At 33.8% G+C, this 12,011-nt stretch overlaps 1 protein-coding gene across 1 annotated transcript in view; it reads left to right on the forward strand.

Moving 5' to 3' along the window:
- Window positions 1-1,540, forward strand: part of LOC137653360 (uncharacterized) — a 39,203-nt gene extending 37,663 nt beyond the window's left edge. Inside the window, exon 6 of the mRNA XM_068386724.1 lies at window positions 1,368-1,540. Coding sequence (XP_068242825.1) covers window positions 1,368-1,503 — 136 coding nt within the window. The 3' untranslated portion in view covers window positions 1,504-1,540. The remainder of the gene's footprint in view (window positions 1-1,367) is intronic.
- The last annotated feature ends 10,471 nt before the right edge of the window (window positions 1,541-12,011 follow it).

Here is a 12,011-nt window from a genome sequence, read left to right on the forward strand (position 1 = left end):
GTTACTTGAGGAGGTGGATCAGTTTAAGTACTTGGGGTCTGTTGTTGCAGCAAATGGTGGAGTGGAAGCAGATGTACGTCAGAGAGTGAATGAAGGTTGCAAAGTGTTGGGGGCAGTTAAGGGAGTAGTAAAAAATAGAGGATTGGGCATGAATGTAAAGAGAGTTCTATATGAGAAAGTGATTGTACCAACTGTGATGTATGGATCGGAGTTGTGGGGAATGAAAGTGATGGAGAGACAGAAATTGAATGTGTTTGAGATGAAGTGTCTGAGGAGTATGGCTGGTGTATCTCGAGTAGATAGGGTTAGGAACGAAGTGGTGAAGGTGAGAACGGGTGTAAGAAATGAGTTAGCGGCTAGAGTGGATATGAATGTGTTGAGGTGGTTTGGCCATGTTGAGAGAATGGAAAATGGCTGTCTGCTAAAGAAGGTGATGAATGCAAGAGTTGATGGGAGAAGTACAAGAGGAAGGCCAAGGTTTGGGTGGATGGATGGTGTGAAGAAAGCTCTGGGTGATAGGAGGATAGATGTGAGAGAGGCAAGAGAGCGTGCTAGAAATAGGAATGAATGGCGAGCGATTGTGACGCAGTTCCGGTAGGCCCTGCTGCTTCCTCCGGTGCCTTAGATGACCGCGGAGGTAGCAGCAGTAGGGGACTCAGCAGTATGAAGCTTCATCTGTGGTGGAAATGTGGGAGGTTGGGCTGTGGCACCCTAGCAGTACCAGCTGAACTCGGCTGAGTCCCTGGTTAGGCTGGAGGAACGTAGAGAGTAGAGGTCCCCTTTTTTGTTTTGTTTCTTGTTGTTGTCGGCTACCCCCCAAAATTGGGGGAAGTGCCTTTGGTATATGTATGATGTATGATCATAATATAAAAAATAATGACAATCTTCCTTAAACTCTTCAGTCAAACAAACCTAAATTGACATTAAAATAAATGTTTCCTCCCAGATCGAAATACTGTAACTTATCTGTTCCTGTTAACTCTGCACTAAAGATTTAAAGGTCCCTCATGAATGACAGAGGCAAGGGACAGTGAAAATGTCCTAGCAGGACAATGCCCTACAGAAAACATAGTATATCCATATGCTCAGCGACCAATCCACCTCACCAGCCAAGATATGACCAGGGAGGGCCAGGTAATGGCTGCTGATGACAATAGGTTGACCTATAGGCTCCCCTAAACCCCACATCCTTAGGTCACAATGATGGTGAGGTTGCAGACACTAAAAGAAACTATTAGAGTTTGAGCGGGGTTCGAACTCCCGTCCAGCAGAACGCAAAGCAGGGACGTTTCCAATAATAATAATAATAATAATAATAATAATAATACAAATTCTTTTCTAAATAATAACACAAAATTTTTCCCCAGATCGAAATTCTGTAGATCAGCTAGCAATATTGACTACATCTCCGCCGACAACAACCTGATCATCAACCATGTGCGGAAGTCGTTGAGTAATAAAGAGTGTTCAGGAGGATACTTCTGCGAGGTCACTGTCCTCTGAATGAGAGTGCCATTGGTGGTGGTCATTATTAATAATTATTATTAATAATAATTATTAATAATAATTATCATTAAGAATTATTATCAATAATTATCATAATTATTAATAATAATTATCATTAAGAATTATTATTAATAATTATCATAATTATTAATAATTACTATTAAGAATTATTATTAATAATAATTAAGAATTATTATTAATTATTATAATTATTAATAATAATTGTTATTAAGAATTATTATTAATAATAATTATTATTAAGAATTATTATTAACAATAATTATTATTAAGAATTATTATTATTAATTATTATTATTATTATTATTATTACTACTACTACTTGCTAAGCTACAACCCTAGTTTGGAAAGCAGGATGCTATAAGCCCAGGGGCTCCAACAGAGAAAATAGCCCAGTGAGGAAAGGAAACTAGGAACAATAAAATATTTTAAAGAACAGTAATAACATTGAAATGAATATTTTTGTTCTTAATTGGTGGTTGGCTTTGCTTATAATTATTTCAAGTACACAGCAGCCTAAATATTTTGTGGTTTTATTTCACGCCTTAAGAGATTTCTCTAATCTTAATGAATGCACGAACAGTCGTCTCCTGTCGCAAGCAAATAAAAAAAATCAAGGTGATAATCTGAAATATTCTGTAGTTTTTTTTAATACCTTAAAGATTTATCCATAACATTAACGAATACACAAAAATTTAAAGATAATCATTTAATTATTTTTACGGGTAATTGCCTATTATAATTTAATGAATAAAAGTCCAATTAACCCTTTGGACACCAACCCCTCACAAAAAGATTTGGGACTCAAGACCTAAGCCCCGCCCCATTTAAAAAATCTCATCTTAGTGCAAAGACTATTAAAAATCAGATTTCACATTTATTACCGGATTTCTGTATACATTTCCTTTCCATTGACATATAATGTTACATATTTTGTAAAATATGTCATATCAATAAATAAAAGAAAATGGTTATTACTCGACGTACACTATGCTGATGAATAGCCTGGAGCCAGTAGAGATAGTGGAAGTTTCGTTTCTATTTGATTCATGAAAGTCGATTTTATTCCTTAATTGTTCTCATGCCTGACTACAAAGACTATAAATATGTGTGTATTCAGTTCTTTTGAATAAAAGATTTCCAATAATGTTAAATGTCCATACATGGGGATAGCTTCAAGCATTCTTCCTTTCTCCCTTATGAGTACTACACGTACAATGTAGGTAATAATGTCTAAGACTTTTTATTCTTATTTATCCTTTAGGAGGATGAACGTTGTCTTTATATCATTTTGAGACATTAAGAACCATGCCTAGAAAACTTGAAATATTTGGAGGGTTAAAACAATTCCTTTTTCTTCCAAGAAAAAAAAAATTCAACTGCCATTCCATTGAAAAGAATATGCTGTCCAACAAAGTATACACATGTAAATTAACAACATAAAGCTGTACTCTTCTTTATTCAAATAATAATAATATAAATAATAGACATTTCGCTTACCAGGAAGGCAAAAAAAAATTATATATTGGAACCCAGGTACGTTTCCTTGATTGCTCATAATTCATAGAAGTTCAATTACGAAATGTGATTCAACTTGATATCTGAAACCATTTCATATAAAACAATTATTTGGGCACCGAATGAGTCAGAATTTAGCCTCCTGCCTTACAGCTACTATTCAATGGAGGGTGGAGAGCTTATCATCATTTGCTACATGCATGTATTAATTTTCTACTTACACAATATTCTTTTTTTTTTTTTTTTTTTTTTTTTTTGTATAAATTTGTTATTTTAGCTGTTATGTTAAACCTAATCTTCTTTACCCTTTCATTTTTTTTTTCATTTCAACATCATCGAGCCGATTTTTTACTCTCATTTCTATATCTAAAAAGCATTCTTAGTAAACCACACTGTTAAAAATTTGCATTAAAAATAACGGTAAATGTCTGGCAACATTAATTCCAGGATATTTACCGTTTTAAAAACGGATGTATTGACGTTAAGGAGTGATATTACGGTCAACAACCGGTAAAAGATAATAATAAAGTAAGAAAAAATTACGGTCGCCTGTATTTTATTGAAATACGGTTGAGAACTATATTTTTACGGAAAATTTCAGATTAAAATTACTGTTTTTTCTAACAGTGCAAAATAATACACAAAGCTGAAAATTAAGAGAAGTTCTAGAAAGCCACACCGACAATACATTTTCAACCCCAAAAGAGAATTTCATTGGATTCAATAGTTTTTTCTCCTTCGAACAATCAGGAAATCAATAGACTTTCCAAGTAAAAAGGTAGTTTTTTGGGGGAAGAATTTCGAAAAGAAAAGGGAAAAATAACCGACAGCAAAGGCATTTTATTCACCGAATCTTCTGACCTACAAATTGAAATGGGAATTCTCCCATTAAATTACAATACTCTTTTAAGTGAATTTTTTTTTTTTTTTTTTTTTTTTTTTTTTTTTTTAGATAAACAATAATTTCAAAGAACAATAAACAAATGTAAATAAAAACTTTTATTTATTGGGAGTTTTTTTTAACAGAATTTCTGTCGTTCTACGGTGAGCTGCTAATTAATATCATTGAGTGCTACTTGAACAGGTGAATGAGAATCGTTTTCTTTCTTTTATGAAAACTTGGATTGTATGATTCAGTGCGAATTATCTGCTGTCATTACTCCCAGTGCATTAACCCAGAAGATATTCTTTGACATTGTATGGGTAAGAAAACATTCAATGAAGTCTATCTACCATGGCACTTCCACCAATTTTTGGGGTAGCTGATATCAAAAGAAACAAATGGGGAACTTTTTTTCACTTTCTTCTCTCTTTTTGTTCCTCCTTGCCTGAGAAGGGACTCAGCCGAGTTTGGTTGGGACTGCTAGGTTGCCACAGCCTACTCTCTCCCCATCTTTCCCCTCAGATGAAGCTTCATATGCTGACTCACCCTACTGTCGCTACCTCAGCGGTCACCATATGGTGACCAGAGTTAGCAACAGGGCCTATCGTAACTGCGTCACAATCGCTCGTCATTCATGTCTCTTCCTACCACGCTCTTTCGCCTCTCTCAGTGTATATATACCAAACATATATACATAAGCGTAAAACTCACAATAACATGTGATGGTCAGATGTAATAAACCTGAAGGAAAAACGAAAATACCTAGTGACGCCTGGCCGGTTTCGTCTCGTGACATCATCAAGGGGTCAGGGTACACCGACTCATTTCATTTGTTATCCTTGTGGTTTATTGCATATATATATGTGTATATATATATATATATATATATACACACACATATATATATATACATATATATATGTATATATATATATATATATATATACTGTGTATATATATTATATATATATACTGTGTGTATATATCATATATATACTGTGTGTATATATTATATATATACTGTGTATATACAGTATATATATATATATATATATATATGTATATATATATATATATATGTATATATATATATATATATATATGCATACATACATATATAGTGTGAGTGCAGGAATAAATATAATGAATACGCATTATCAACAATGCGTAAATGCATAAAAGGCGTTAAATGAATTCCACTTCTGCCCATGAAAACAACGTGGGAATGATCAAGCAGTTAGGACACGTTCGAAAAATACAAATGGGTCCCATTAAAGCTAAGCTAATTGCTAAAGAAAGCCCAGTTTAAGTGACAGGGAAAGCCCCTCAAGGCTCCCTCAGGACTACAGGAAAGGACGAGGGGTCCAAACTTTACAACGAAAAAAAAAAAAAAAAATTTACGGATGTTTCTCGAAACTTTCCCCTTCCACAAACTTCTGAGTTCAACAAAAGGACCACTTTTTCTATCGCCCAAACGAGGCCTTACGAGACAAATGTTGCATTACTATTGCTTAGCCTACTTAGCTTCAAGAGGCCTAGGGATTTTAGGGCCAGTATTCGGGAAAGTCAAATCCTTTCATTGTACATAATTGAAAGAATAGGAAGTGCTCTTATTTTATTTGTTTCCTTTTCTCTCATCTTTAAATAGTCTTTAATCACAAAATCTCCTGATGAAAAAAAAAATATTTGTACTATAGTCATCACAAACTAAATACAATGTTGGCATAGAAAAAAAATATTTTTACTCTTGAAGACATTGCATTATGTTTACACGAGTTACAACTGCAAGCATGTATTACTATGTGTAATGCTTCCTTTAAAACCGCAAAGATCTCCTGATAAATGCATTGTGCGTGTCATTTTATGTGAATATATATATATATATATATATATATATATATATACATATATATATATATATATATATATATATATATATATATATATATATATATACACACACACATATATATGCATATGTATATAATGTATATATATATAAAAATATGTATATATGTATATGTATATATATAAATATATATATATATATATATATATATATATATATATATATAAATATATATATATATATATATATATATATATATATATATATATATATATATATATAATGTCAAAAATTTGTTCAAATTTACGGGAAATATAAAAAATTGCATTAGTTAAATATCGTACCTAAACATGACCCCGGTAACCTAGTTGAAAGGATCGATAGATTTATTTGAATATTATTTCATAAAACTAGCAATAAATGAACATAAACAATTTTCACAAGTATGAAATCGTGTCTAAAGTCAAAAACTAACTGAATTGCAGGTGTAAATATAACAAATATCTAAATAACCATCAAATTTTTCTTCTGAATATAGGAGATTGAGATTTACTACATGCTTATAGAAGCTACGTGTCAAAATACAGCAAGAAAGTGATAAGAATCTTCATCGCCATCAGATAAGACATAAACTATTACATCGATAAAGACAAAGCAAAGAAAGGTCACTTCCTGTTCAAATATAGGGTGACATTCCTTGCCTATTTAGAGAGAGAGAGAGAGAGAGAGAGAGAGAGAGAGAGAGAGAGAGAGAGAGAGAGAGAGAGAGAGAGAGAGAGCACCAAAAAGGTTCCCCGGGGGGTTTCCACACGACGGCCCTGAAAACTTCAATATATTCAAGAAAAAGCCAGGGATTGTCAGTTAGGCCCATTCTGCGTTTCTGCCTCTCCGCATTTAGAGTACCATTTAAGAAAAATACGAGCCGGAGTGTGACCAGTATGAAACCTATATTACGTTTCCGACAGAAAAATAAACTGGCATTACGCAAGGGACAGTTCAATATAACCAAAGCAATGCCTCCAGCCACGGGATTCTAACATTATAGGAATAAAAATCTCGTGTTCTAAGTCAATTTCAAATCCAGATATTGGTCACAAGATTTCCATGTTTTTTTTTTCTTTTTTTAATTTCGGTATGATGTATCACTATTCATTTGATCATCAAATTCTAACTTTTCTACTAACATAATTTGAAGAATAAAATTAGAAAATACTACAAGAGTCCAACTAATGAGGGAGAATATATATATATATATATATATATATATTATATACAGTATATATATATATATATATATATATTATATACAGTATATATATATATATATATATACAGTATATATATATATATATATATACGTATATACATATGCTATATAAGATCATATATACAGTACCAAGTCCCCTCTCCATCCAAGCTACGACCAAGGAGGGCCAGGCAATGGCGGCTGATGACTCAGCAGAGAGACCTATAGGCTCCCCCAAACACCCCAGCTTTTGCTCACAAGGAGGGTAAGGTTGCAGCGACCAAAGAAACTATTGTTTGTTTTTGTTGTTTATATATATATATATATATATATATATTTCAAATAAGCCATATATATTGATACATTAAAGTCTGGATTCTCTTAACGACCTCGGGATCAGAGCCCCAGGCGGAATCACCCAAAGACTATAGTATCAGACCGGCCGGGATTTGAACCCTGGTCCAGGATACCTGTATGCCTGTGACCATACCACTCAGCCACGTCCGGGATCAGAGCCCCAGGCGGAATCACCCAAAGACTATAGTATCAGACCGGCCGGGATTTGAACCCTGGTCCAGGATACCTGTATGCCTGTGACCATACCACTCAGCCACGTCCTGGGTGGTATGGTGGAATCACCCAAAGACTATAGTATCAGACCGGCCGGGATTTGAACCCTGGTCCAGGATACCTGTATGCCTGTGACCATACCACTCAGCCACGTCCTGGGTGGTATGGTCACAGGCATACAGGTATCCTGGACCAGGGTTCAAATCCCGGCCGGTCTGATACTATAGTCTTTGGGTGATTCCGCCTGGGGCTCTGATCCCGAGGTCGTTAAGAGAATCCAGACTTTAATGTATTAATATATATGGCTTATTTGAAATATGAAAAACACGTTTAAATGTGCAAAAATTTATCATATATATATATATATATATATATATATATACACACATATATATATCGTTAGATAGAAAGATGAAATAAACCACTCACTAGCCAAGGTATGCTTTTGAAGTGCTCTGACGTTTGTTTTCCCAAAAGCCCCAGGAAGAGTAGTTGATCAACTGAATCCAAGAGGAAAAGAAAAAGAAAGCAAAATGAATCACTGAGGATTGGCAATTGCCTCTGACGAGACCCCCCAAGTGATCGTCTTCAGTCTAATATGGCAATTTTGTTTTTAGCAATATTCCCAAAACTTTTTCTTATCTGCTCTCTCTCTCTCTCGCTCTCTCTCCCCCTACTTACCTCACTGTTCTCATTCATTACTTCCCTTCTCTCTCTCTCCCCCCCTACTTACCTCTCTGTTCTCATTCATTACTTCTCTCTCTCTCTCTCTCTCTCTCTCTCTCTCTCTCTCTCTCTCTCAACGTTTGATTGCCATTCCACATGATTCACGCTGTATGTATGGCGGACTCGCAATACGGTGGCATCTTTTAGTCTGTCGACGTCGGTTGATGCAAAATGTAACTTTTGGGTTCAAAAAGAAATTTCGAAGTTTTTAAGGCAACAATTAATCCAGACATTCTGCCGTTGCTGCTTTTGCTGCACTGCGGCAGAGAGAGAGAGAGAGAGAGAGAGAGAGAGAGAGAGAGAGAGAGAGTTTTGTGGTCAGATAAGAGGAACTCGCATTGGAAACTCTTGTGCTCTCGCCAAAGCACGATGAAAATTGAATGGACGGATGTAGATACCCGCTTTGCTCGTCCAAAAGTTACGTAATCTTTTCTTTATTCTATTTAGTAATCTTTCAATTTGTCAAGGATAATTTTCTTCGCATTATCCATCCATGTTACACCCCCCCTCTCTCTCTCTCTCATATACAAATAATTTATTTACTAAACTGATTCTTATTGTATCTATCAAATTACGCTTACCATCAATTACTAGAAAAAAAAACTTACATTATTATTATTATTATTACTACAAGCTAAGCTACAACCTTAGTTGGAAAAGTACGATGTTATAAGTCCAAGGGCTCCAACAGGGAAAAATAGCCCAGTGAGGAAAGGAAACAAGGAAATAAATAAACTATGAGAGAAGTAATGAACAATCAAACCTCTTCAGAGTACTATTTTCAGCGACATTTTTTTTTTAATACAATATACATCAACAACCTAATTCCAGAAACACAAAGCAAATATCCATCTGTACCATGCCCTTCCACTGTCTTGGATTAGGGTTCTCTTGCTTGAGGGTATACTTAGGCACACTATTCTATCTTATTTCTCTTCCTCTGGTTTTGCTTAAAATTTTTATAGTTTATAGAGGAAATATTTTTTAATGCTGTTATTGTTCTTAAAATATTTTATTTTTCCTAGTTTCCTTTCCTCATTGGGCTATTTTCCCTGTTGTAGCCCCTGGGCTTATAGCATCCTGCTTTTCCAACTAGGGTTGTTACTTAATAATAATAATAATAATAATAATAATAATAATAATAATAATAATAATAATAATAGGAGTTCTTGTAGTTATAAAATGAGGCTGGTGTAGTTCATGCGTATTTAAGTTAATGACAAAATAAGCCTACTGAAGAAAAATTGAAAGATCTACTCGAGGAAATAAATCAAGTAATAATAATAATAATAATAATAATAATAATAATAATAATAATAATACAGGACGCATAAAGTACCCCTATATCTGTGAATTCAAACAGTACCTCTTTCGTATTTACAAATCCATAAAAAAAAAAAAAAAAAAATCTTCTAACGGGTGATCCATCTTCCACCTGCTTGTTACCGGTGACTTTGCTTTTCTCATATTTCATAATCAATCAAACTCTAGGACAATAATCGTAGTAGGTAAAAAAAAACAAAGGGGGGGGGGGCACAGTTTGATGAAATTTAGCTTGGAAATTCAAAAAATTTATTCCTGACATTGAAAATAAATTAAATTCTTTACAATCTTAGCATAGTTTAAATGAGGTTTTTATTTTATTTTTCTATTTTTTTTTTTTTTTGCATTCTTGAGCTCATTTTTCATAAATAAACTTATTTCAATATCTATAATAAATTTGGTTTTAAGATATCGTAGATTTGCTTCTGAGAAGTACTGAGAAATTCATAAATCAGCAAATATTAATTCACCCGTATCCCATAACAACCACAATCAAATATAAAAAACTTGTGACGGAGCCGAGAGAAAGGTTGTGAACTCAAAGGCAGTGTGAAAGCAACTGAGTTAATTTATTATGGAACACTCTCCTTTATATACAAAACCTCAAGGCAACAGGAAATTACATGTTCGAGAAAATGACAGTGTTACATAGGCAAACCGCAGACATGTTTATTCTGGTTCTTTTTAGTGCGAGGGAAGAGCGAAGATACAAGCATAACATATACAAAAGGAATTATGTACAATTGTGTGACACACGGTTGGTACAAACTATCAGCTGTATTGCATATTGATACTAATTAAAAAAAAATTAAGTGAACACGCAGCAAAGGGTAATTATCGCTATCTCTGTCATCGTAAGGATAAAAAAGTGATAGCATCACCGACGGAAAAATAAAAAAAGGCTTCACTCAGGAGTTTCTAAAACTTGTAATAACTTTGAGAGTATCTCTTCCTCTAATCACATCCCGAATCTTACAGCCCCTAACTTTCCTTGAAATGAATACCAACAACCCCATAGTAACCGCGTAAAAAAAAAAAAAAAAAAAAAAAAAAAAAAAAAAAAAAAAAACTGGTTTTAAAGTTTTCAAGAAGATGACAAGAGTTCCTAGTGGTGCGACGAAGGTTTTGAAGACCCTAAATGTAAATGTATTGTGTAGTGTTCAATCTATTCTAATTAATCATAAACCGAGAATGTTTACAATGAAAACTAGGAGGACTCAGTAGAGCGCAGACCTCCGCCGCGGTAGCTTATTTCTCGACTTTTTGTTCACCTTGACCTTTGACCTTAACATGTGTTAATTTGCGTCGATTTTCATACACTAAAATATAAACCAAGTTTGAAGTCTATGTGACAACGATGTCCAAAATTATGGCTGATTACGTGAATTGAATATTTTGCTTGACCGTGACCTTGACCTTTGACCTTGGCCTTACAAAATTTATTCAATTTTAATTGTTCATTACTTCTTTTGCAGTTTATTGACTTACTTGTTCCGTTTCTTCACTGGGCTATTTTTCTCTGTTGGAGCCCTTGGACTTACAGCATCCTCCTTTCCAACTAGAGTTGTACCTTGGGTTGTAATAATAATAATAATAATAATAATAATAATAATAATAATAATAATAATAGTAACAAAATATGAATAAATTACTAAATATCATATATTTAATTGGGCAAGATTTGATGATTAAGGTTGCTAAAAAAAAATCCCAATCAGTTAGATGAATTGTTTATCAAAAAATGCGTTAATATAAAACTATCGTGTAAAATCCCATGATACAGTCACATTGTCGGAAGGGTGGGATAATGAAATGTATAGCCGAGAGCATAAAAAACAAATGAGAGATAATTCAAGGCCAAAAAAAAAAATGTTGGACCAATGAAAAAAGACAATACGGTATCCTTCTAAAGACACTAGATGTTTGGTCTGGAGAGATAAAAGGACTTTTGGGATTATTTTTCTCCGTCGTGTTTTAGCAGAACCAAAAAGCTAGAATTATAGGCAGGCCGTTGCTGGGACAATATTTATATCGTAAACGTTCTTGTTATAAGTAATCTAAGAGACAAGGTTTACGATCCCTAATTTTTCTTTTCTGCTCTCTGGCCTTATAATGGAGGTTCGAAAGTTATTTTTTCCCGTGTGAGCAATTTATTTGTTTTATCTTTCATTTATGCAATTTGCATTCATGGATCTAATATAAAAATCCCTGCTTTTGACTACTTTCCATCGCGTCAGCTAAAAAAAAAAAAAAAAAAGAAAAAAAAAAAAGAGAGAGAGAGAGAGAGAGAGAGAGAGAGAGAGAGAGAGAGAGAGAGAGAGAGAGAGAGAGATAAATAAATACATTCGCACATAAAGTTGGTGATGTAACAC

The sequence above is a fragment of the Palaemon carinicauda genome, chromosome 14, assembly GCF_036898095.1.
Source record: "Palaemon carinicauda isolate YSFRI2023 chromosome 14, ASM3689809v2, whole genome shotgun sequence".
NCBI classification, from domain to species: domain Eukaryota; kingdom Metazoa; phylum Arthropoda; class Malacostraca; order Decapoda; family Palaemonidae; genus Palaemon; species Palaemon carinicauda.